Below are 24,735 nucleotides of genomic sequence, written 5' to 3'. Positions count from 1 at the left end.
TAGCTGCCATATAACTGAACGATCGGAAATGCCATAACTTTGGTGTTTTTAAAGTTAGGAAGTTGGGATTTTCTATGGGTTTTACATTTGGCCAATAAATTTTACGTACCAAATTTTATAAGGATCGGCCGACTATATCCTATAGCTGCCATATAACTGAACGATCGGAAATGCCGCAACTTTGGTGTTTGTAAAGTTAGAAAGTTGGGATTTTCTATGGGTTTTACATTTGGCCAATCAATTTGACGTACCAAATTTTATAAGGATCGGCCGACTATATCCTATAGCTGCCATATAACTGATTGATCGGAAATGACATAACTTTGGTGTTTGTAAAGTTAGGAAGTTGGGATTTTCTATGGGTTTTATTTTTGGCCAATCAATCCGACCTACCAAACTTCATAAGGATCGGCCGACTATATCTTATAGCTGCCATATAACTGAACGATTGGAAATGCCATAACTTTGGTGTTTTTAAAGTTAGGAAGTTGGGATTTTATATGAGTATTTAGAATGCATCATATGAATAATTTTGGAGAATATAATTTACAGAGTATTCTGCAAGGGTATATCAACTTCGGCTCCGCCCGAAGTTAGCTTTCCTTTCTTGTTTTTATTATATTACCGCTCGGCAAGTTAAATTGGGTTTTAATTCAAATCATACAGTGAACCCTGCAAAACGCATATATATACGTTACTTAATCGTTTCCAGGATGTTTTTCAAGTGCTACCTGATAATAACCAAAATGTTTTAAAACTTATCAAAAGTAAAACTCGATGTTAAACAACAAATCATTTTAAAGAGGGCTAAACATATTGTATGCGCAATGTAATGTTGGCGGTTATATTCGAATTAACAGAGAGATACGATGTTGCGCCACCAGGCACTGTTCAAGCTAACAGCACCCAATTAACATTTTATCGTATGATTGCAAAAAAATATCGATATATCCATATCGTATAAATTGAAATCTTTAAATTTATTTATATAGGGTCTCAACCGATTAAATTTGACCAATTTCCTTGCTGAAAACGAAATCGTCGATATTTTTAACGTGCTTAGATATATTTTTCGATATATGTATATCGGAATTTTCCACCCTCTACAAGCGTCGCGTTAACAGCGGCTGTTACGGCAACGGTCAGATGATGTTCCAATTGGAGTGCGGACGGTCGTGCAGTGTTTGTGTGGTGGGCAATTCGATTTTTCTGAATTTTTAAGGGCTCCGGCAGCCGAGATTTTGATTTTTTGCTCTCGTCAGTGCGCGTTAAATAATCAGTTAAAAAATCATCGATTGGGCGCACCGCGAGCTCCCCTTCCGTTTCCTGCGTGCATTTTGGGCACTTGTATTCGTACATTTCCGCCTTCGAGCGCACTGTGCTTTTGTTTATACGACCTCCGGTCGCCCCACATTTTATGGTGAACTTGTGCCGCCGAACGGTGTTGTCATTGCCCCACCTCCCCCGAAAAAAATCGAAACTCCCGCACGGTGGGCGAAGTCAAGTGCACGCCATTGATAATAACTTTCCACAAAGTTTTGCGCAATTGCAAAATCCATAAATCTATTATCTAGTATACGGCATTTGAGCTTTTAAAGAAACAAATATAAATTCAGAGGGCGTGTGCTAAGGCCAATCCATCCCACTGTGCAAGCAGTCGGGCGGCAGAAATTCATAAAACAACGGCTAACAAATCCAACGAAGAGAAATACAGAAACAGAAATACAAATAAAAATAAAAGAGAGAGCGAGCTTATTTGGTTTATTTAAAGACTCTCGTCCGCACAACAACTACAATCATTTAATATTCCGCTTATAATGTAAAATACTGCAATGACAAAGGACCAAGATCAAGCTATGGTTGTAATTTAGCACAGGAATCACGATATAAACAAGAGACATCAGGTAAGAAACGAGTAAACGAATATTGTTTAATATTTTCGGGTGAAAAGTATTTTTATCATGCCCAGCAATAGTGCGTAATTTCCTCTCAAAAGTACCGTTCTTAATTTCTTGCAAACATGATAAAATATTATTTGTTTTGGCTCTTGTCTTCAGCTATTATGAGTTAACAATTTGTTATTTATTTTCTTTGTTTTTGACAACCTTTTGCGTCTATGATCGACTAGCCGCTATTTATAGGTCGGTAATTTTGGACTCGTTTTGGCACGACTGTGAATACGTATTTATTGTTGACGTTGAAAAAATAAAAAGGCAGACTCTTTTTTTTAATTTGATTCATTATTTTGTTTGAGCTGAAAGTGAATGCCTCTTATGCAGTTGTCATTAAGTGCTGTTGTGTCGTGACTCAACAGATAAGACAAACAAAGCGAATGTGTTGCGTATGGACATTTTATCTTCATATTTGTTTTGTATGTAGGGTATTCACCAGCCCTAATCAATATACATACATACGTGTGCATTAATGACATAATTTGTAACTACAGTCTTACGAGAACTGTAAAAAGTGTATTGTTACTGGTTTAAAATAAATAGTAAATACTATAATAACCAGAGTGAATGTTTCAATGCAATTCAATAAAGGCTACTTTGAAAAGATAAATTCAGACTTTCCGCATCCACACTTGCTCCATTTACAAAAGCCGCAGGATTGGGTTAGAGTGGGTGGCCCTGAAGGACGAAGCCGAGATGAGATGCTGGTAAACCGCAATGTCTGTAGCACAGTTTCGGGCGTTTTTCGCTTGTCACACACGCGCCGCCATTTTGCTGCTCCAGTCATTTGGCTTTTATTGCCTTTGTCTTCGGCACCATCAAACCCAAACCAATCCCAATCCCCCACCATTCAAAATCCAGTAGTGGGAGCTCCACATAGTTACTATCCACATAAAGAAAATATTTTTCGGTTAAAATCATTGGTGCTCGACTCATAAAACTGATTTGTTGCAAAAGCCTCCACAGGCTTATATCGCAGCACACTTTTAGAGACTTTTTTAAGTGTTTTTAAATCTCTAGAGATTTATGGTCATTCCCTTTGGTGCGATTATTTCCATATATGTACTGTTGTTTCGAAATATCTCCGTTTGCATTAAAATATCTGTCTTTATCAAAGAAATGTTAAATACAAAAATGTATTCAAAATACGTAAACTAAAAAGGTTTTAAACTTTTTATTCATTTTAAATAAATTTTTGTCATACAGACGTGATTAGTTTTTTTCTCTGTGTGGGTAAAGATATTAGATATAGTGCCTTGACTCACATACGAACGCTTTTTTGGCTTCGATTTTCGGTTCTTTTTGTCGTTCTGCAAATTTGATTTACTGTAATCGAAAACCATTCTCTTGGCTGGCGTCCTTGAGCTGGCGGATACTTGATTTTTATGCATTTCCAAGTAGTAATGTGTCTGATGTTTTAGCTTAAAAGCCATTGACCCTCAAACAGATCAAAAAGTTTGAAATCGGTAACCGAAAAACAACTGTATGTAGCAGCTGATAAAACCGGTAAGACCCTGTGCATTTATTATTATTTGTCTTGCTGTTTATCCGTTCTGACGGATAATGTGTGTCAGCAGTGAGAGGTGAAGAATCCAACAGCTGATTGCGAATGCGTATGAGACTAAATTGACATGAAACCAAATAACCGGTTTTTATACATACATATGTCCATATCTGTATTCATATGTCGCCTCAGCGATTTGTATCACAACTGTGTTAATAATGATAATTGCTCTAAAGACGTTACATTAGTTCCAATGTATACACATTAGTTCACAATGACTTAATTAAATATCCAAATTGGTCTAAGCAAATCATGCACATTTTCATATTCATGAATGCTCTCTGATTTTCCAGACCTCCAATTTATTGCTGTCTCTCGAACAACGCTAACAGTAAACGTTTTACCGTTATTATCTTAGTTTATCTTATCAATTTCTTGATCTCGCTACGTGGGGACAAATTTAAACATTGCACCAACTGCTTTAAGAGTTACTGTTTGGCATTTTATGTGTATAAAGTGGGAATATCCCAAAGCAACAACGTGCCTTTGATTATTCAACCTTGTTTGATGAAAAAGTTTTTTATATTATTCTACTGATTGCACTCCCACTTGCATATTTATTAGTTTTCCAACGTGCAGCTGTAAACTTTCAAATGAGTTTAGCATGCAATTATAGCATTTATTTTTTTTGTGGCTAATCCTTGACTTAGGACTTTGGCACGAGAAATAATAACTTTCATTAATCATTGCAGAACTTAAGTGTTTCCAAGGAACCTTAGTATGTATGTACCTAATAATATTTCTTGGGAAAGTCTAAAAAAAATGGTGTACCTACTTAAACAAATTTAAAATTTTGAGTTGAAGTGGGTACATAATTAAAATCTTAAAATTTCTTTGCATATATATTTCGAGGGTATATAAGGTTTCCTTGTTGTGATGAATGAAATATGAATAACTTTGGAATAAACACAACAAATATAAGACATGCGACGGAATCTAATGATGTCAACTGGTAAATTTCCATTGCGTCAAAAGAACAAAAAAAAAGAGAAGAAAAGAAAAGAAGTGTTTAGTGGTGGTGGGAAATGCGCCGGGCACTTGGAAATTAAAAACTCCCGATGCACATACATACTTTAAGCGAGAGGGAGACAGAGGAGCTGAGTGAGTGAGATGGATGGTGCTAAGAGGGAAGGGCAGGGAATCGCTGGTGTTCATTCAGTTCAATTTCAAACTCGAGGGGAGCAACAACTGTCGCGATTGCAGTAAAAAGTGCCAGCAAGTGATTTCTTTACAAAGTTGCGATAAATTAATTACGCGACTAGTCTCTGTCGATTTGTTTACTGGACTTGAGTTCAGCGGGACCGAGATACCAAATAAACAACTGACAAAGGAACGATTTTGTCGCCTCCAGATACATTTGCGCGTAAGTGGAGCAATTAGGAGCAGTCAAAGTACGTTTGTGCCCAGCTGTCACTTGATCAGCAAAAACAAATGCCAGAGCACTTGGGCAAAACACACAACCACCATAGTACCCATCCACCGCTTAAGTCACAGACTGCTTGACGCTAAATTTCTGTTCGCAAATTTGTCGCAAGGCGAGATTTTCGTAATTACATCATATGCTGCTGGTGACCTTGTCACCCCCTCCCTTTTCCGCCCCATCATCGTGGGAAAACGCCCTTGGGGAGGATTATCTGAAATCAGTCAAATCGACTGTGTTGAAAGGCGTTTCGGATTCCCTAATAATAGATATAATAACTATAACTTGATTAATAGTTGGTTAATTAATGAATTGCGGATAGCATTATAAATTAAATATGAATTATTCATTATTTTCATTTCGATTGCTCTGCTTATTTAAATTCAAGTGCATGCCTCCCAGCGCTTTTGATAGACGGTTAAGTTTATAACTAACGCTAATTTGCATATTGCACTTCACATTCAACCTTTTGGGTTTCGTTTTGGGAGCCCATGTCAAGAGCAGAAATTAGAAAATAAATAAAAATCACCCCGGCCTTGAAGTTGTTTACACGCATAGCAAAATGTCCGTTTTTTGCCAAGTTGCCCTTTTTTTAAAGGGTTTGCAGCAACAACATGAAAAAGCAGCGAAAAGATTGGCATAACAAAAGCTTTTGTCTTGGTCCGAATTTTTGTTTATTTTTGTTATTTCAAAGAGAAACCACAACGAATGCTCTGAGGAATCCAGGGAAAATTGCGTTTCAGAATTGTCCCAGGGGAACCGGATAAAATTAGTTCTTGTCATTCGTTGCAGAATAATTCGTTTTCATGCCAATTTAAACTATTTAATTTTAATCAAAAATTTGCAATATAGTCAACCGGATACCTGTCCAAGCTGCAATTTAATCAACCAAACTAAATTTGTGGCTTAGAAGATAATTGCATATATACAAAAGCCTTTGAAAATCTATATTTATTGTGGGGTAAAAAGATAGGTCAGCAGAGGTTGATAACTATTGTATTGAGAAATATTTTTAGTATTCATTGCACTTAACATGTTTTGCTGATAGATCTTATCCAAAGAATTGCGTTCTTATTTGTACGGAAAATACTTACATTCCTAGACAAATTATGATAGGTTGTAATAGCAATCTGATTATTGAAATAAAAATATGTCCTCTTTAATTAGAAAGCATGAAAGTAATCAGAAATTTAAGATATGCAATCATTGAGTTCTGCACTGACTTTTTCATCACAGAAAATATAAGATGACAAATATTGGCACTAATCTCATCTTGCATATCCTTCGCTAGCACAAACACATACAATTAGGAGCACACAACTATGAACGACAAAACAAAAAACAAAAATCGTACAGCCAGGGAAAAAATCAATATAGGACAGTTTTCTTGTGTGTTTGTGTGTGACCGCAAAGTTAGCCAAGTTGAAGGCGAACATCATAATAATCCTTTAAACATGAACAAACTACACACATTCGGGTTTTTCTGTGCCTGCAAGTGTGAAAATGCAGCAAACATTTTCGTTTTTTATACGGACCCCATAACTTTTTGAGAGCTGACATTGCCGCCGCTGCTGCACTTTATTGTTGCCATTTGTTGTCCTCCGTTCGCGTCCTGTAAAGGGTAAATATAAATCATGAAAGGACGCCGAAAGTGTGTGCCAGTCCACAACGACACCTGTCTGTGTGCGTACTTGTACTTGTTATATGTAACCAGTGGCCTCCTTTGTGACTTTTTGCGGTGGCTTTCTTGTCAAGCTTTCGAGTGACGGCATCAGCCAAGTCACAAAAGGGGTTTTAGCTTAGGAAAAAAATCCCTTTCGGTTCGCTGTGTACGATATAATTAATACAAAAAATTATAATTAATAGGAAAATAATGAAGGGAAAGCACCATACCCTTTATAGTCAAAATTGTTATTGTTAATTAAACATTTGAATGCAAAAGTTTGTCCTGGGTGAGTCTACTTAGCTTCATTGTTTTCGAATAATAATAGCCAATCTTTGGAAACAGTAATTTTATACAAACAGATTTCAGTATACTCTTTATTTGTTTATTTTACTCCATTTATTCTACGACTAACGGCTAAGGACTGTCGGATTTTGTCTACCTCTTTTATTTGTAGCATTTGGTCTTTAACTTATCTTTACATTTTTAGACCAATTTTTCTACGTATCATATTCAGGGATGACACAGAATGTTTTCGGTTGATATTTAAATTAAGATTATATACACATTTTATATTAATCATATTAAATTGGGCGTAAAATCATTCAACCAAGTGCATCGCCGCAACGCAACAATAATACCTCTCACATCCCAAACAAAACGTCAAAACCGCAAATCAATTAACAATCGCCACCAGTAATAATTCGAGCACAATGGGGCTTATCTGAGCCCACAATCAATTACAGACATCAATTAAGCAGAATGAAAATGGAGAAGCTGAGCACACAAAAGCTATCTATGTCACCGATTTTCTTCGCTTTAAACTGGTGGAGAATGAATTAGTTTTGAACTTCTCAATGTCGTGGCTAAGCTCTCGGGCAGAATTTCCCTTAAGTAATATGAAAGTGCAGGATTTAGAAGGACAATGGGTGCCCAGTTGTTGGTGTTTCTCCGTCTTTGTCAAACCATTCGCAGAACAAACTTCGTTGGGTTGACACACTAATGGGCAATTCTGAAAGCGATTGAGAAAAGCAAACTCAATTCGTTTCAAGGTGAGCAGAGTGTCCTTGCTTTTGCCATACGGCTCAATCAATCTGTTTAACTCTTTCAATTAAAACGTAAAGGCTGTCAATCAAATTACAATAGATCAAAACAAACAATTTAAGAAAATTTATTAAACTTAAGCCCGCTCGATAGCGAAAGCTTTTTATATCTTTGTTCCAGACAACGCGCACTTTCATTAGGGTTTTCCAGGTTAAACTTATATTTTAGAGCCTACCATATAGTAATCAGACCAATAACTCGAATACGATGGCCTAGGTCAGCATCAAATAGAACCCCTGTATTAAATATGGGTACAATAAAGCTTATCGCAAAAGCGAATTGCCTCACAATTAAGGAACTTGAAGAACGTCGTAGAAAGTTTTTTGACTTATACCCATAATTATAAAGAGCTAGGTTAGGCAAGTTATGTGCTCAGAAATTACTCGTTATTCCTAGATTATGTGGAGTAATTGATAAAATGCAAAAGCGGATTCTTCTAGATCTTTTTGGATTCGGCAAGCAAATAAAAAAAAAGACTGGATTCGGCAGGCCTAACATCATACGACGTCAAGGCATTAGGAACCATTAATTTATCAATTAATATATTTTTCAATACCATTTCTGTTTAGATATCTTTATCAAAAACCCACTCCCCCAAATAACCTAACACTTCCATGGCCAACTTAAACTCAGATTAAATTGGAAAAATTGTATTAAAACATATGGGCTAGATTCATTTTTTTAGGTCATGTTTCCTAAATTTCAGGCACATTTAAATAATAATAATAATAATATAACCCACATAATATTATCCCACAAAAAACATTTTGACCTAAAAACTGGTCAAAATAACTTTTTAGGTCAATATGTTAAAATAACTTCTTATATCAATATTTTTTTGGGTGCAATTAGTAAAAAATAAACGCCTATTTTCCGGGCATCTGGTGGCTTGGTTTCGAAGCAGCGTAAATATATAAATATATAAATACAATTTTCAAATAACAGTTATTCATATTATTATCAAAATATCTAATCACTTTCCGAAACTGTATGGTTTTTCTACAGAAAAATAATATTTATTAACAGATCAAGGTTGCCGACGTCTGGTCTGATTTTATAGAGACCGAGACATTTCAGTTGTAACTAGAATAGCAATTACCCACAATCACATGATTTGTATACAAGCGCTTTTATACTCGCATATATATGATTGTATATATGTATATTTATATACAAACATGTGTCAGGCTCCGAAACCAAATCTGACCACCGCCGAAAAGAGACCGAGAGGAACGCGTCACAAAGGTTGGCATGTTGACAGAAGCCAAAGCGTGTGCCATAACAAACAGACTCTTCGAGTAGGGTACGTGGTACGTAGAAAATACTATACTCACGACGCTCTTTGATAAGAAATTTATTAGATTAAGGCACACGATAGCCGACGCGTCGCTATGTTCCGCACCGCCGGTAACGGAGTGAGTGGGATTGGGTTTAGTCGGTCTTTCGACGAGCGCGGGTCTGGTCTGTTGTTCCTCAATCCGAGCCCGAATCCGAATCCCCCCGTATTTAAATCCGAGTGCGAAGCGTGTGGAATTCACTGAGATGTTGGCGGTCGGCCCTTCAGTGCGTTTCTTTGTGTTCGGCTATTGTTGTGTAAATGCGGACTAAACAAAATGTGGACTTTAAGTTTCAAGCACGATTTGCTCTACAAAGTGAAAGTGCTGCTCCAAACGCGAGTGCATTTTAAAAGTGTAGCATACAAAAGGGCGCCGCAAATAGCGCTGAACTAGATTGCAACGAGTTTAATGGGAAATGTAAGGTCGAGTGTGTCCGAATACATTTTTAATAACTCTCTTTTTCGGTTAATCTCAAAATATAAAGGGTATTAGACAAAGAATGCTTTCATTGCATTTCGCAATAAACTTCAACTATAATCTTTTTGTTCGAAGGCTAGGCCATAGCTGGCGTTATCGCATCAGCACGAATAAAACCATTTTCTGCCAATTATATTGTAAAGATAAGAAACTTTTAGCCAGAGATTGGCTATCGCCTACACATGTACAAACACTAGTACAAATAATAGTACAAATAATCGTGATCCGAATTTGATTTTTGATAAGAGTATTTTCGTTGTCTAGCTAGAGTCGGAAATCAGACAACCGTGTTATTAAAACTGAAAATCTCGGCAATTAAAGCTCAGCGTGCAATATACGAGCATTATAATCTCTTCCCCTATCGAACGTTGAACTTGGCCGTTCACAACCACGTTGATATAGTCTTTCTAAGATTTTCCATTCAGAATGATTTTCCATTCCATTAAAAAGTCGAAACAGTACAGAAAACTTCGAATTTTGGCATGGATTTTTTTAAATTTAAATAAATTTTACAATTATCATTAAACAAGTGGTGATTGGAATTTAAACATATATATTTATTGCACATATATATATATTACATATTACTCTTTTGGCAAATACTGCTCAAATTAGCAGGTTTTAAAGCAATAATCATTATTCGCTTAATTCATTATTGCAGAAATAAAAATGTTATGATGCAAAACGTATTTTGTCATTTTTTAATGACAACAAATAGCTTTGATTAATATTGCTTGAATACAGCATTAAAGATTTGCCAAAGACCAAGGGCTGATAAAAATGTTAATAAAAGTGAATCCGGTTTGTGTCGTTTAAATTATGCAGACTTTGACTTAAGTTTAAACATAGTCATTAGTGTGAATAGTACCGAACCTACAAAAGGTATTATAATGGCACAAATATAAAATATATTATAATATATTTTATTACTTATACATTTTAATTGATAATTAATGAATAATTCAGCGTTAGTGTTATTCTTAGCATTATTGTATATCTTTGCTCTTCAGGAATATAGGGAATTATATACTTGGAAAGTTAATACTTGTCTCTCACATGCCGATTTCGTATTGTTTGTCAATTGAGTAGTTATTTTAAGATGAGCTCACCGAGTTGCTTTTGTGGAAAATTCGTGGCGAATTCAGAGCACATTGATTGCTCGCTCGCATTGAATATATTATTAGATTTAAGCACAGCCCCTTGGTCGTATTTAAGTCATTTATCAGGGCAATCTCAACTAACATTTGTCCCCACTCTTTTCGTCTCTATTGCAGCGTGCGAAACCGAAGGCTGCTAATCGAGGTCGGAGATCATAAATCATTATCAGGCGTCAGCAAGAGGAGGGCAGCAGTCCCAGCAGCGATTGAGTTGCATTAACCAGAGACGAATTAATCATACGCCGTGTTGCCCGCTACGCCGTCGATATGTATATATATATGCCTGCCAGTCCGCCTCCGCACCACGCGCCGCGCACTTGACACGTGGAGCGGCTGAATATCCCGGAGCGGCAGCAACACCTCCTGGAAAATCACTGAGGCCCAGTTTTGTGTTTGATTTGTGTTCGTTATTGTGTCGTTATTTTTTTGTTGTTCAAACTCGACGCGGACGCTAATTCATCGGCATCGAAAAGTGTTTGATTTCTGTGAAAACAAAGTACCGCATGTGGCTGCCAGGGCAAAATCCGTTTACCGGCAGCATAAACTGCTACAACAGCAACACCAACTGCAACACCAGCAGCAGCAGCAGCAGCAGCAACATCCGCAGCAACTGGCCCCAGTTGTCGTCAATTATCGCTCAATATATTCTCCGTTGGCCTGTGATAAACCCCCTAGCGTTCTTAATGAATGACATTCGGTCCAAGTCATTCTATCGTGCAGGCAAAGCAACATCTGCAACATCCGCATCGGCCACGAGCACAGCTAAATCGTTCGATAACAGCCAGAACAACAATCCCCGTACGTACAACAACAGCGGCAAGTCGAACAAGGTGTTCCTCCACTATATACCCCGCGATCCGCGCCTAAGAATTTTCAATAAGACCGCCACCCTGAATAAACACTCGAATCGCACCCTGAGCGAGTTAAACATAACTGAAGATCTGTGCAATTATGGTGAATTGATTGGCGGCGGCAGTGCTGAAACAGTGAAGTTAGTGCTAGTGAAATCTTAAAAAAACCGCAGATCACCGATTTGTTTTGTTCGTGTTCGGTTAAGCTGTTGTCGTGCGAAAAGAGCATTGTTTGGATAACGAAAAGGTAAGACCTTAAAAGAATATACAATTAGTGGGAAATCTATGGGACACTGTTTACCCAACTCTTTCCTTCTATAATCCCAACACCTTGTATTGCATACACTCTCCGTCCGAACGTTGATGTATTTTTCCCTATACAGCCTATACGGCAGTCTATAATTAACCACAGACAGGCCACCGAAAGCCAAAACAAAATATATTTCTAAATATTCATTTTCGGATCCCATAATTATTGGGAGACATCAGCTGCCGTCGCGTTCATGTGACGCACTTTGTTTTCGGACTGATGTAAGAAGAAAGCCATTCGACTCTCTTAGAATACTCTCGAAAGATTTTCCGCCGTTTTCCTGAGGTCAAGTTGAAGGCGCTCTGAAAACTAAATAAATGAAATGCCAAATGACCAAACAGTTTCTGCGCGGATTTTTAAACGAAATGTTTTCAGGCATTTGTTGTTGTGGTCCCGCTGATTGGTCAGAAAGCCATAAAACCATATTTTTACCGAGGTAGATAAAACAAATTGGCGAAATGATTACGACTGAGAGTTTGATGGAAAAAGTTGAGAACAACTTTTCCAATTAATCAGGGCAAAAAGTGAAAGTGCAGTTTGGGTGGAGGAATGATGAAAAGTTGGAAACTCTCTAAGGCTCTATGCTCTCTTTCTCTATCTTTCAGCTACGCACTGCAGTTGACCAACAGAAAAGGGGAATATTCACCTAACGCCTACTTAAGAAAATTAATGCTGAAATCTAATGCAAATTGTGTTCACTTCCAATAATCGCTTGGACAAGAAAGTGCAAATTTTACAAACCTTTTTATAGCCGTAGCTGAACCCTTTACACAACACCTCGATCTTCGATCATCGTTCATTGATCATTGGCACTCCGACATGGCCAAGCTAGCGACGGATCCAAAGGCCTCCAACAACAACAGTTGCGAGGCGGTCAATAATAACCACAATGGAGGCGCCACCAACTACCAGGCACTGCCCCTCACCCCGGCGCCAGCCAACACGCCCCTGCACAAGGCCATCAAGCACGACCTCTTCCCGGAGGTCACCTTCTGCAACCTCTCCGTGGAGGAGCTCGCCGACGGAGCGGGACACAGCCGGGTGGGGGTGAGGAGCAGCATCGTCGCCCTCGACGACGGCACCTTGACCTGCCTGATGAACGGCGGAAACGGACAGGTGAAGCGGCGCAAGCGCCTGATCTCGAACGAGTCCGGCGATTCGATCGACTCCAGCACCACGGAGAAGAAGGCACCCAAGATACCCGACGGCGGTTACGGGTGGGTGGTGGTGTTCGCCTCGCTGGTGGTGTCCCTTATTGCCGACGGACTGAGCTTCTCGTTTGGACTGATCAACGTGGAGCTGCTGGGTTACTTCGGCGAGTCCACCTCGAAGACGGCCTGGATCTCCTCGCTGTTCTTCTCCGTGCCCCTGCTGATGGGACCTATCTGGTCCAACCTGGTGGACAAGTACGGCTGCCGCAGGATGACCATTATCGGCGGCGTGGTCTCCGCCTTTGGGTTCGCGCTCTCCTCCTTTTGCAACTCTATTGAGATGCTGATGGTTACCTTTGGCATCATCTCGGGTCTTGGCCTGGGCATCGGGTACGTGACTGCAGTGGTGTCCATCGCCTTTTGGTTCGACAAGAAGCGCACCTTCGCCACCGGAATAGGAGCCTCTGGCACCGGTATTGGAACCTTTGTCTACGCCCGCCTCACCTCCTATCTGATGGAGTCGTACGGCTGGAGGGGAGCCACTTTAATCCTAGGGGGCACCATGCTCAACGCCTGCGTTTGCGGCGCCCTGATGCGCGATCCCGACTGGCTGATCGAGGAGAACCGGCTGGAGAGCCGGTCCCAGAGCGTTACCACCTTCTCCAACTCCAGCGTTTGCCTGGAGGAGATCAAGAAGCTGCTGGATACCGGCATCACCAAGGAGGCTGTGCTGGACTCGCTGGTGACCAAAAACAACACGGAGGCCAACCAGCAGATTGATGATCCCCTGGACTCAGCCCTCAAGCGATACCGCAGCGAGATCTTCCTGCCCACCTTCCTGAGCATCCAAGAGCTGGACAGCATCTACGAGGTGAAGAGCCTAAGCAGGCGATCCCTGCGCCACAAGGAGGGTGCAGAGGCCCCTTCCCGTGAGAACCTTCTGTCCATGTCCTCGGGAGCGGGCGCCTATCCGCCATCGACAGCCGCCATTGGTTCCCCGGACGACACCCTCATGGGTGGCATCGCTCAGGAGACGGCGGACATGGCGAAAAAGTCATATCTGGCCTCCATTGAGACGCTGTCGCCGTCAGAAAAGCGCTCCACCGGTGGCGGATCGCTGCGCTCCTCGGACGAGGGCTATCTCACCCAGAAGCACGCCAGCTCCCGGTATTCGCTGAATGAAAACCTCTTCATGGCCAAGCACACAACGCCATCGATCTCCAACCTGAAGGTGAACGGCCTGCGCCACAATTCAGTGGACATCCTAAGCGAGGACATGCACTGCTACTACTCGAAGGACGAGACATTCGCCTTGCTGGAGCCGGGCAGGCGGATCGGGCCCACGGTGATATCCATTCCGGAGCAGGAGCCGTCCGTCAACAGCGAGCTGGCCATTCGACGGGCCCGACTGGACAGCATCACCGGGATCCGGCGACTTTCGCGTTCTAAGAAGCCCAGCCACCACCGATCAAACCTCCGGCGAAACATCTCAATCCGGAACTCCAACTTCCTCAAGGACATGCGCATCCACCGCAATTCGATCCACTACCGCGGTGCCATGCTGAACACCCATCGCTACCGCCTGCGTGCCTCATCCTGTCCCAACATCTACCGCAACTCGATGACCACCATTGCCAAGGAGGAGGAGGATGTGAGTAGACGGTGACCCTTGCCCCCGCCCTTATCGGCTGGTCGCTTGGCGACAGCTCCAGCTGGTTAATGGCTAAAGCTGGTTATCAGCTGCCTCTCTGTCTCTGTTTAGTCGCCTGTTTGGACCACATGGGCGAACGTCCATAGCTGATAAGGTTGCCACTCTGACTTCCGTACGGGAACAAAACTGAACCGTATCAGCTTTTAAAACTCAATTCTTTGTTACCTTGAAATATCATCTGTTAATCAAATCGGTCGTAATAGGGTCATGTCTTTCCAATTAAGGCTTTCAATCAATAATCAATCATAACTTAAAATATATTAATTTAAAGGCAATTATTATTTTAAAATTCAGAGTGTTTATTATTCCACCCGATCGGTTCTATATAATTATAGATCAAGTGATTAGTGATAACCAAAATTTTATAATTGGAAACACTTTATAATTTGTTTGATAATAAAATACGTTTTTAATTGATTAAATTCCGTAGGGTAAAAAAAGAATTAAACGGCCGAAGACAATTGTTTACATATCGCATTGAAGAAATATATTTTTTCGATCTCTAAAAAGTACCTAAATTTTGTTCTGCTCTCTCGACAGACTTGGTATGACAATTTCGTGGACACCATGAAGTCCATCTTTGACTTCTCCCTCTTTCTGGACATGAAGTTTGCCCTCTTCAATCTCTCAACGTTGTTTTTGTTTATTTGGTGAGTACTTTTTGGCAATATATTTGAAAAGAAAACCACAGGGAAACCAAATGGCGAAGACCACAAGCTGCGCACTAACTGAAGGCAAAAGAAATGCTAAAACAAGAGAGAACGCTATAGTCGGGTGCCCCGACTATCAGATACCCGTTACTCAGGTAAAGGGAGTGCGAGGGAGATGGAGATAGAAACTTTGATCACGCATAACTTTTTAACGAATGGTCCGATTTGAAAAATTTCTTCTACATTTCGAAAGGTATTGATAAACACAATAAAACTGCATTTTTACTTTTCCGAAATATTTAAATTTTTAAAATCGTATATATGCGATTGTGGGCGTTAAAGGGGGCGTGGCACCTTTTTGAAACAAACTTGCGCTGCGTAGGAACTCCTAGAATCTGCATGCAAAATGCCAATCTTCTAGCTTTTATAGTTTCCGAGATCTCAGCGTTCATACGGACAGACAGACGGACAGACAGACGGACAGACGGACAGACGGACAGACGGACAGACAGACGGACAGACGGACATGGCTATATCGACTCGGCTAGTGACCCTGATCAAGAATATATATACTTTATAGGGTCGGAAACGCTTCCTTCTAGCTGTTACATACTTTTGCACGAATACAATATACCCTTTTACTCTACGAGTAACGGGTATAATTAATAGATAAATGTGCCGTGCCAAGCCGTCAACTGCAAATTGTACATTTGCCAGAAGATGTCGCAAACAATTTTGGCAGCTGTTCGAAAAGGAAAACTAGTTGCACAATAATAATATTGGCCAACAGTGGAATTCCAAGTACCTAGTGTCGGATAAGCTTTGGTAGTAGGCCGCCGCCGAAACAGTGCTCAAGATCATGGTTTATCGTACCCCGTGTGCGCAGAGTTGAATTGCTCCATTAGCTCGATAAGGAAACTAGTTGAAATCAATTCAAACTCAACCTTGTCCAGATAAGCCTCTCATCTAATCTAACCCTTTGGCACGCTTCACAGGTTCATTATCCCTTATCTGTACCTGCCCGAATACATGAAGCAGCACAAGTACAATGTGAGCGTGAGTGCCGAGTTCATATCGGATATCGGTGTTGCTCAAACGATCGGAATGATAGGACTGGGCTATCTGGGCGATCTGCCATGGATGAATATCAACATATGCTATTCGCTCTGCATGTTGGGTGAGTTGTTGGCAGGAGCGTATCCCGGACAGCTTTTCAATCGAACTACCTCTTTCAGTCTGCGGCGCGTCGGTGTTCTTTATGCCCCTGCTGATTACCAGCTACTGGGGCCTGATGATCATGTGTGTCATCTTCGGATTCACGTTCGCCAGCTCTTTTTCGTTCACGCCCAGCATTCTGGTCAGTATTGTTGATTTGGACGATTTCACGTGTGCCTACGGTCTGGTGCTGCTGGTGCAGGGAGTGGGCATGATCGCAGGACCTCCAATAGCGGGCGTTATATACGAGCATACGGGCAGGTGAGTTGAACTGGACAACGTAGACATTCACAATCTTTGCTGACCAATTTGAATTTCCTTGCAGATGGGACGATACTTTTTACTATGCGGGCATATTTATAGCACTCTCCGGCGTCTGTTCGTATCTGATCGAGTTCTGTGAGAAGAAAGCACCTAAGGAGAGTGATAGTGATGTCTCAGAGACTAAAAAAGCTCAACTTTTACACTAGGTTACATACATAACATTGTTAAGTGCCGAAGGTTAAGGAGAACTTGAAGCACTACAAATCACAACTGTAGCATAATAATGGACTAGCATTAAATGTTAACGAGTTTCTTATGTCAAATGGTGTTGCAGCCATAAAATCAGAGCAGAATTGTAACTGAAACTAAGCCTATTTTATAAGATCTAGCCTGTAAGCATATACTTGACTTGACTAATTGCAGCTAAGTATCTATATACACCTAATAACTAATTACCGTACTAGGGCAATTACTAATCGCATATTTAATCACACTTAGACAAACTGTTCAATTTCAATCAATATCAATGCAGTGCATCACTGCCAGGTGCAAACGGGTCCCTCAATTGTCTTCTTTACAAAAATTAGAAAAATAGTTTTAATTGCCTTACATTTCGAACGAATATTAATTAAAGAGAATACAATAAACAACAATCTATGTAACGTATGCAATAACAAGCGACCATTTTCAATCTATTTAAAACTCACAATAAAGTCTTTGGAGCATTTGTTGTTAAACTAAAACAAAATAATATCTGTACATCAAACTTCACGGATCCAAATAGTTTCCAATTTAAACCAAACAACTGAGCAAACTAGGCTATAAAAAAATTATTGTTAAAATAAAAACCTGTTTTTGCAGCTCGGCGAAATTTTCTTAGACGAAACATTCAAAAATTCAAATTATAAATAAAAACATTTATGTAAAATCTTACAAGTTCAAGTATTATTACAGAAAATACAAAAATATTTATAAATTAGTGAAAACAAGCCTTTAAAATGTAAGCACGCAAATAAGATATGAACTAAATTCGACACTATAGCTCTTAGCCGACTTATAGATAAAGGTAGTTGTTGATTCCAATCACTTTAGCAAATATGTATATACAAAAAAAATGAATCACCATTCTATATTATTTACAAGACATCAATTGAACAATTATCTACTAAAACCCTATTACAAAATAAATACAATTTAAAAATTTAACGCGATTTTTACTTTTTTTTAAGGAAGCATTTTTGCAATAGTAATTCTTTTCGTTTAAAGAATTTACCAGGAACAACCGAGTGGATTTAGACGCGTCCGTCGGTTCGTCCCTCGCCTGTCGTTTTGATAACCTGCATTTTGGGAACTGAAGCCAAACTTAGCTTACACTGACGCCACACAAATGTATGTTATCTACTATAAATGTTACCGTCTATTGATTCAGAACCCACGGTTCATATCTAGTGTTGATATTTTAAAATTAAATTCAGGTTTAGTAAGCAGAATATTAGGTATCATGTCCTTTTTCTTAAGAAATCATAAAATCAGTTGTTGTTTTCTTTTCTAAGATCTATATATAGGCCCAAGGTAAGCAATGATTTAACCCATATGTTTTAATATTTAGTATGTATATTTATTATTCTGCATTGTGTTGGGCAAATACAAATATTATAAATAATTTGATTTACGTTTACAGTTGTTAGTTTCGTTTTGTCTTAGCTGTCGCATTTAATTTAATATATAAACTTCGTAAAATACTAAATTGATCATTGAATCGCAGCATTTACGTGTATCCACTGTTAATGCAGGTTGAGTGTGTAAATTATATAACCCCATCTCAGCTCACAAGTTTTGTATATTTTGTTAAAGTACTTTTTTTTCTAATGTATGTATAAACACTAAAGCGGATTGCACAACAAAATAGAGACAAAGCAAATGCGTTGAGAACGAAACGTAAAAATATGCATAGATGTAATAATGTATGTATGTATGTATGTATATAGAACAGGAGCAGATACCCATTGCAAAAAGGGGCGTGGCGCAGCGTTGCAGGGCTGGACCTCACTGAAAACGAATCACAATGAAAATTCACATAGTTTGAGTTTGGTTTATATATTACACATTATTTTGCTAAGATCCCAATGTATAACTATCGATCTTTACACGAAGTAACTAGCAAACTAATTTCAATATACACAAAATACATGCAAAAACATTAATAAATGTTTCGATAAAGTTTATAAAATTTAGAAATCACGCACGACACATTCACATGTACAAATGTTGTTGATTTTGGTTTATTTCTGGTTTTTTCTTTTGGTTTCTTTTGGTAAATTAAAACGTAGCTGAACAAGGAGTTGTGTTTTCTTGTAGCTGTCTGATCTTTATGATTTTAACATTACGCTTAGTGTTCGATTGCTAGTTTAGTGGTAGCTATGTTTACGTGGTTAGTTACTGTTGAGATAGAAAACAAGAAATATGTCCCTCCAACTACCTTCTATTAGTTTTAGTCACTAAAGTAGCTTTTACAGAAGCGGCTACGTCTATCCCAGAATTGCAGTCGGGCATCTGCGGTTTACTCCTAGCAGCAGCCACTGTTTGCTGCTCCAGCGGCTCCTCCGGCTCCTGGCAGCGACGGGTTTGTGGGCGAGTGCTGTTGGCCGATCTTGATGCCGTTTGCCTGGTTGAAGATAAATTACATTGTGTTTACTAGGAGTTTACATGGCGATTTCCTCCAAACTCACCTCATTGTTGATGTCGAAGACGCCCTCCTGGATCTTCTCGTAAATCTCCTTGGCCGTGTTTATGAAAGCCTCCTCCACGTTGGCCGCCGTGCGCGCCGACGTCTCCATGAAGACCAGTCCGTGCTCGCGGGCAAAGGCCTCGCCCTCCTCCTTCTTTACTTCGCGCCTCGAGTCCAAGTCGCTCTTGTTGCCGATCAGCATGATCACCATGTTCGAGTTGGAGTGCTGGCGTGCATCTTCCAGCCAGGTGGTCAGGTGGTTGAAGGTCTCCCTCCGCGTGATGTCGTAGACTAGCAGGGCGCCTGCTGCTCCTCGATAGTATGAGCGTGTAATGGATCTATCCGAAATTTTATATTAAAATTTTAATATTTGACATTGAGTTTAAGTGTTGTTTTTGTTTCAATATCATGTTGGACGAGTCTCTTTAAGATTATCCTAATATTCAGGGTGACCCTAAATTCCGTCGGTGTCATAGAATTTTAATATTTGGTTTTTTTTTACTCTTTAAAACATTTTTTAGAAATATTAATTTTCCAATAATTTTAAAAATCTATACTTTTAAGTTGAGGAATTTCTAAGACATAAAAGGAATTTTTTTAAATAAATTAAATGAAAAATGAAAATATAGTTTTAAAGCGTGTCCCAAAAATCCTTAACGACTTTTGGGGCAACAACCGTGTCTTTAAATTTTCGACGTGTTTCGCAGCAAACTTTCTGAAGCTCTTTGGTTGGTTGTTAATTTTTCATTTTTCTGCGATGGCGAGATATGATATCCGTTGGAAGTGATTTCTGGGACTCTCCAAATAAGGTTTGACGATATGATTACGAAGCTGGAGCCTCAACATGATATTGACAAAATGGTTTTTAAAAACAATAAGCGGGGCTATTCTACGCACCTGAAAGCCTCCTGGCCAGCCGTGTCCCAGATCTGAAGCTTGATCTGCTTGCCGTCGATGGTGATCATTCGAGCTCCGAACTCCACACCAATGGTCAGGTCGTGCACCGGCTGGAAACGCTTATCCGTGAACTGTAGGAGCAGACAAGACTTGCCCACGCCTGAGGAAATGGGGAAAAGTCAGTGGGCCATTGAGTGAAAGTTGGAAAAACTGGAAAACCGCCAACAGCTGTTGTGCATCCCAAAAAGCAGTCTGCTGATAAGCTCGTGTCTATTTTGGGGCGGAATCCCTTAGCTTCTGGGGGTGGTTGGGTGACTCAGCAGCAGGGTTTTACTGCGTGGGTTGCTCCCCGCACCCCGTTAACTCCCTGTTCAGTAAACGCCTGTATGCGTTGTTATGGTTTTATTGATTTTTCCTTCGGCCGCTCGACTCCAGGGATATTTCCGTACGAACGCATTATTCTTGCATTGTGATTATTTCTTCACTTGAGGCCCTATGGACCCACGATTTCAGCGGCCATTATTGCGACAGGCGATCGCCTTTGTTTTGTTTTCTAATTCCTGATTGTTTCCCCTGACAATGGCCAACTTTTCGCTAGCAATTTCGAAGGGGAGTCGCAGTTTCCACTCACCTGTATCGCCGATGATGATGTATTTGAACAAGTACGCGTAGGACATGTTTGCAGCTAAGTGAGTTACGACAAGTTGGCTATTTGAAAGTTCGATCTCGTAATACCACAGATAATACGCAATTCTTGTAAGTTTTTCAATCTGTTCGTATTTATGATGACTGGCTGCCTAGAGTGTGGCCATTTGCGGTCAGGGCTGGCGGAAATACCGAAAACATACCAGAAACCTATCGATAGCGATTGCAAACTACTGCGGCCAATCGATAGGCCTATGTATGTATGTAGAATTTGTCAGAAATTTTCTCGCACAAAGCAAAGTGTTTTGGATAAACGCTATTTAATTTTCGAGCGATGTGTTAGCGCAAGTAGAGTCCATTAATCTTATATTAGTGTGGGGATCCCAAATCCGGAGAATCCAGTGGGGCAGGGATTACGCTCCAAGTCAGGCTCTGCCAGGGATTTTTCACCAAGGCGTGGACACAGGCGTTCTGGATCATCGCGTCTTCGAGCAGGTGAAACATGAAGATGGCTGACGGCTCGACCATATTGCGTAGGAACCGGCCAGGCACAAAATCCAAGGTAAGCACTGACCACGCGCACGAGCCCCAGGCCCTCTGACCAGGTTCCTATTCCGCCTTCCAGGACTTCTGTCGCTGGCCCGACGAGCCCCTGGAGGAGATGGACAGCACACTGGCGGTGCAACAGTACATCCAGCAGCTCATCAAGCGCGACCCGAGCAATGTGGAGCTCATCCTGACCATGCCTGAGGCGCAGGACGAGGGCGTGTGGAAGTACGAGCACTTGCGCCAGTTTTGCATGGAGCTGAACGGCCTGGCCGTGCGGCTGCAGAAGGAGTGCTCTCCCTCGACGTGCACCCAGATGACGGCTACCGACCAGTGGATTTTCCTGTGCGCCGCCCACAAGACGCCCAAGGAGTGTCCGGCCATTGACTACACACGCCACACGCTGGACGGAGCAGCCTGTCTGCTCAACAGCAACAAGTACTTTCCGAGCAGGTATGGGGGTTGCCCGACTGACTGGAACTAGCCACATTATAAGCAAAGTGTCTCCCACAGGGTGTCCATCAAGGAGTCGTCGGTGACCAAGCTGGGCTCCGTGTGCCGGCGCGTGTACCGCATCTTCTCGCACGCATACTTTCACCATCGTCGCATCTTCGACGAGTTCGAGGCCGAGACGTATCTGTGCCACCGATTCACGCATTTCGTCACAAAGTACAATTTGATGTCCAAGGAGAATCTGATTGTGCCCATCAACGTGGGCGAGAACGCGGCTCCGGGGGAGAGCGAGGCCTAGGCGCATACTCGCATGAAACACTCATTCAACATACATCTATTTATATTTACCAATAGCTTGCAGCTTGGGTTGGCTCACCCTGGCAGAGACACACGGACGGAGCGAACCCGACTCGAATGCAGATCTTGTATGTAGTTTAGATGTCAGATACACATAGAGCTACATAACGAAAACTAAGTAACAAGGGCAGATCCAGATATAAGCAGGCCCACTCCACCCCGATCGACCCATCTGATCCTAAGTCAGCAATTATTCCGCAAGTTATATTACGATTATGTTTAACTCATTATTTTAAATAAATTATATGTAGGCACACGACCTTCTTGTGGCCGAACCCACACCATAACCCCGAAAACCAAATCCCTTGACAACTTGCAGCCAAAACACCAAAAAAGCTGTACGTGACTAAAACGTGAACTTTACTATACAAAATTACTATATACACAACAGAAATTGCAATAAAAGAAGTACATACACACAAAAAGTATGGGTTCTTACCGCCCGTAAAACTTTCATCAAACGATATTCACTTCGAACATGGGCTGTTTGTTGACCAGGCGTTCGAAGCCGAGACGAGATAGATCCAGTGTGGTGAACTTGCCGTCCAGGATCAGTTCGGAAATGGCTCGACCCACAGCCGGAGTCTGCTGGATACCGTGACCGCTGAAACCGGCTGCTATGAAGAGATTGCTGTAGTGAGGGTGTCTGCCGATAATGCCGTTCGCGTCGAATGTGTTGTGGTCGTAGTAGCCCGCCCAGCTGCTCTGGATTTTCACCGACTCAAAGGCCGGCACTCGATTCGCCAGTGTGGGCCAAACATTCGATTCGAAGTAGCCATGGTCCACGTCCAGCGTCTCGCACTCTGGCTCCTCGTCTTCGTTTGGACTGCGGCCGCAAAGGAAGTTCCCACAGAGACCATCGCGCCGGAAATAAGTGCCATCTGGGTCGACGGTCAGAGGCGTGGCTAAGCCCGGGCAGTTCCGCCCCTGTGTACTGATCACATAGACATACCGCTTGCGGGGTTCCACTGGCAGAGCTTCTTTGAGGGAATTCTCTTTAGCCCCAGGATCGCCGATGCCTGCCAGGCGTGCCACCTGCCCCGAATGGGCTCCAGCTGCCAGGACGCACGTGTCGAACTTTACTGTTCGCTGCACTCCGTCTCCGGCGTCGACCACTGCTCCGGAAAGGGCTCCCGAGTCATTCCACTCAAAACCCACAACCGAACCGTTGGCAAAATTGGCGCCTAGGGCCCGGGCTTTCTTTTTGTAGCCCATCAGAAGGGCCCAGGGATCAAACCATCCCTCCTTATCGATCCCATGGCATCCCAACTCGACATCTTCCGTAGACAGCCACGGAAATCGTCGGCGGAGCGCCTCCGGGCCGAGAAGCTCGTTTCGGGCACCCAGCTCGTTCTGGAGCGTAGAGTTTTGAGCCAGGATATGGGCTCCTTTTGCAGATGCCAGGATCAGGTAGCCATTTGGCTGGTAGCAAAGATCCACATCACCCAGGTGCTTACTTCCGTTCACCACGAAGTTGTATCCGAACAGCGACATCTGTATGTTCTCAGCCAGGGAGAACTGCTGGCGAACTCCGCCCACAGAGAGCACAGTCGAGGCACTGGTGTACTATAAAAAACAGGCAACCAATAAATAATTAAATTAGTTAATTTATTAGTCCGCAGGAGGGAGTATCATATATAGCAATGCATATAATCTCTATGATCAGCTGAATGTAAACACATTAGCATTTTAAATTATTAAATAACAGGGTTCAACCAGCGCTGACATTAATTCAAACGAAATAAATTATAGTCGAATATAATAGATTAATACACAACGCCTGATGTTTAGAATAAATATTTAACATGCCGCACGCAGTTTTAGAACTAGGATTATACCGATTCCTATTATGAGAAATGATATATGGAAATTGTACTTACGCCTGAATCCCGCTCCACCACCAGGACATTGAGCTTCTTTCCCAGCTGCAGAGTCCGGGACTTGAGCCAGAAAGCGGATGAGGCGCCCATTCCGCCACCACCGATTATCAGGACATCGCAGCTCTGGGGCAGGACATCTCCTTGGGGCTTGCCACTCTGGCTGCTAAGCTGACGCTGTGCCACCGATCGCAGAACTCGTCTCAGGCCCAACATTTTTCACACTAACCTACGGGCTGCACATTCGTGCGTTGATAAGCGCCATTGAAATCCGCCAGATTAGATTTGTGCAGCTTTCCGTAAGTATTTTGTGTGCACAACAAATTTTGTGTGCACAATAAATAAAACCAGAACTACAGTAAAAGCTATGTACTTCGGTGTTCCGCTTTGGAGGTGTATTTTCTCT

At 41.4% G+C, this 24,735-nt stretch overlaps 5 protein-coding genes across 9 annotated transcripts; 3 read left to right on the top strand and 2 right to left on the bottom strand.

The window, feature by feature from the left end:
* The first annotated feature begins 1,147 nt into the window (after positions 1–1,147).
* Positions 1,148–12,551, top strand: LOC108053367. 3 transcript variants are annotated; one of them, XM_017135984.1, is made up of 3 exons: positions 1,148–1,904; positions 10,792–11,772; positions 12,441–12,551. In XM_017135984.1, the coding sequence occupies exon 2, from the start codon at positions 11,178–11,180 to the stop codon at positions 11,685–11,687; it is 510 nt and encodes a 169-aa protein (XP_016991473.1). In that variant the 5' UTR covers positions 1,148–1,904; positions 10,792–11,177; the 3' UTR covers positions 11,688–11,772; positions 12,441–12,551. The 3 variants fall into 3 exon arrangements, with proteins under 3 accessions (XP_016991473.1, XP_016991475.1, XP_016991474.1); XM_017135986.1 differs by lacking the exon at positions 1,148–1,904 and adding an exon at positions 4,685–4,879; XM_017135985.1 differs by lacking the exon at positions 1,148–1,904 and adding an exon at positions 9,152–9,457.
* An 87-nt stretch (positions 12,552–12,638) lies between these two features.
* On the top strand, positions 12,639–18,032 carry LOC108053365. Its single transcript, XM_017135982.2, has 5 exons — positions 12,639–14,637; positions 15,238–15,347; positions 16,343–16,524; positions 16,583–16,823; positions 16,888–18,032. The coding sequence occupies exons 1-5, from the start codon at positions 12,655–12,657 to the stop codon at positions 17,030–17,032; spliced, it is 2,661 nt and encodes an 886-aa protein (XP_016991471.1). The 5' UTR covers positions 12,639–12,654; the 3' UTR covers positions 17,033–18,032.
* Positions 18,033–18,422: 390 nt separating this feature from the next.
* On the bottom strand, positions 18,423–21,267 carry LOC108053366 (ras-related protein Rab-2A). 2 transcript variants are annotated; one of them, XR_001769696.2, is made up of 5 exons: positions 21,083–21,267; positions 20,452–20,611; positions 19,556–19,892; positions 19,306–19,491; positions 18,423–18,875 (listed from the first exon to the last, which is right to left on the bottom strand). XR_001769696.2 is itself a non-coding variant. In XM_017135983.2 (4 exons), the coding sequence occupies exons 1-4, from the start codon at positions 21,126–21,128 to the stop codon at positions 19,393–19,395; spliced, it is 642 nt and encodes a 213-aa protein (XP_016991472.1). In that variant the 5' UTR covers positions 21,129–21,267; the 3' UTR covers positions 18,423–19,392. The 2 variants fall into 2 exon arrangements, 1 of the variants encoding a protein (XP_016991472.1); XM_017135983.2 differs by having other exon boundaries at positions 18,423–19,491.
* Positions 21,268–21,345: 78 nt separating this feature from the next.
* On the top strand, positions 21,346–22,739 carry LOC108053347 (MOB kinase activator-like 4). Of its 2 annotated transcripts, none has more exons than XM_017135959.2 (3): positions 21,346–21,658; positions 21,722–22,095; positions 22,144–22,739. In XM_017135959.2, the coding sequence occupies exons 1-3, from the start codon at positions 21,599–21,601 to the stop codon at positions 22,391–22,393; spliced, it is 684 nt and encodes a 227-aa protein (XP_016991448.1). In that variant the 5' UTR covers positions 21,346–21,598; the 3' UTR covers positions 22,394–22,739. The 2 variants fall into 2 exon arrangements, with proteins under 2 accessions (XP_016991448.1, XP_016991449.1); XM_017135960.2 differs by having other exon boundaries at positions 21,348–21,658; positions 22,156–22,739.
* A 52-nt stretch (positions 22,740–22,791) lies between these two features.
* On the bottom strand, positions 22,792–24,563 carry LOC108053341 (FAD-dependent oxidoreductase domain-containing protein 1). Its single transcript, XM_017135952.1, has 2 exons — positions 24,333–24,563; positions 22,792–24,018 (listed from the first exon to the last, which is right to left on the bottom strand). Exons 1-2 carry the CDS (start codon positions 24,543–24,545, stop codon positions 22,909–22,911), a joined length of 1,323 nt encoding a protein of 440 aa, XP_016991441.1. The 5' UTR covers positions 24,546–24,563; the 3' UTR covers positions 22,792–22,908.
* Between the last annotated feature and the right edge of the window lie 172 nt (positions 24,564–24,735).

This window comes from Drosophila rhopaloa, unplaced genomic scaffold, assembly GCF_018152115.1.
Source record: "Drosophila rhopaloa isolate 14029-0021.01 unplaced genomic scaffold, ASM1815211v1 contig_115, whole genome shotgun sequence".
Taxonomy (NCBI): domain Eukaryota; kingdom Metazoa; phylum Arthropoda; class Insecta; order Diptera; family Drosophilidae; genus Drosophila; species Drosophila rhopaloa.
Note: the sequence above shows the minus strand (reverse complement) of the source record. Positions and strands in the feature narration are given on the sequence as shown.

Excerpts from the sequence above, each read along its gene's own strand:
- LOC108053341 (XM_017135952.1), bottom strand. The coding sequence starts at position 24,545 with ATGTTGGGCCTGAGACGAGTTCTGCGATCGGTGGCACAGCGTCAGCTT. Across the intron at positions 24,019-24,332 it reads TGGTGGAGCGGGATTCAGGC|TACACCAGTGCCTCGACTGT; the intron begins GTAAGTACAATT and ends TGTTTTTTATAG.
- LOC108053366 (XM_017135983.2), bottom strand. The coding sequence starts at position 21,128 with ATGTCCTACGCGTACTTGTTCAAATACATCATCATCGGCGATACAG. Across the intron at positions 20,612-21,082 it reads CATCATCATCGGCGATACAG|GCGTGGGCAAGTCTTGTCTG; the intron begins GTGAGTGGAAAC and ends CCATTTCCTCAG. Across the intron at positions 19,893-20,451 it reads GCTGGCCAGGAGGCTTTCAG|ATCCATTACACGCTCATACT; the intron begins GTGCGTAGAATA and ends AATTTCGGATAG.
- LOC108053347 (XM_017135959.2), top strand. The coding sequence starts at position 21,599 with ATGAAGATGGCTGACGGCTCGACCATATTGCGTAGGAACCGGCCAGGC. Across the intron at positions 21,659-21,721 it reads GGCCAGGCACAAAATCCAAG|GACTTCTGTCGCTGGCCCGA; the intron begins GTAAGCACTGAC and ends TCCGCCTTCCAG. Across the intron at positions 22,096-22,143 it reads AACAAGTACTTTCCGAGCAG|TGTCTCCCACAGGGTGTCCA; the intron begins GTATGGGGGTTG and ends TTATAAGCAAAG.
- LOC108053367 (XM_017135984.1), top strand. The coding sequence starts at position 11,178 with ATGTGGCTGCCAGGGCAAAATCCGTTTACCGGCAGCATAAACTGCTAC.
- LOC108053365 (XM_017135982.2), top strand. The coding sequence starts at position 12,655 with ATGGCCAAGCTAGCGACGGATCCAAAGGCCTCCAACAACAACAGTTGC. Across the intron at positions 14,638-15,237 it reads TTGCCAAGGAGGAGGAGGAT|ACTTGGTATGACAATTTCGT; the intron begins GTGAGTAGACGG and ends CTCTCTCGACAG. Across the intron at positions 16,824-16,887 it reads ATATACGAGCATACGGGCAG|ATGGGACGATACTTTTTACT; the intron begins GTGAGTTGAACT and ends ATTTCCTTGCAG.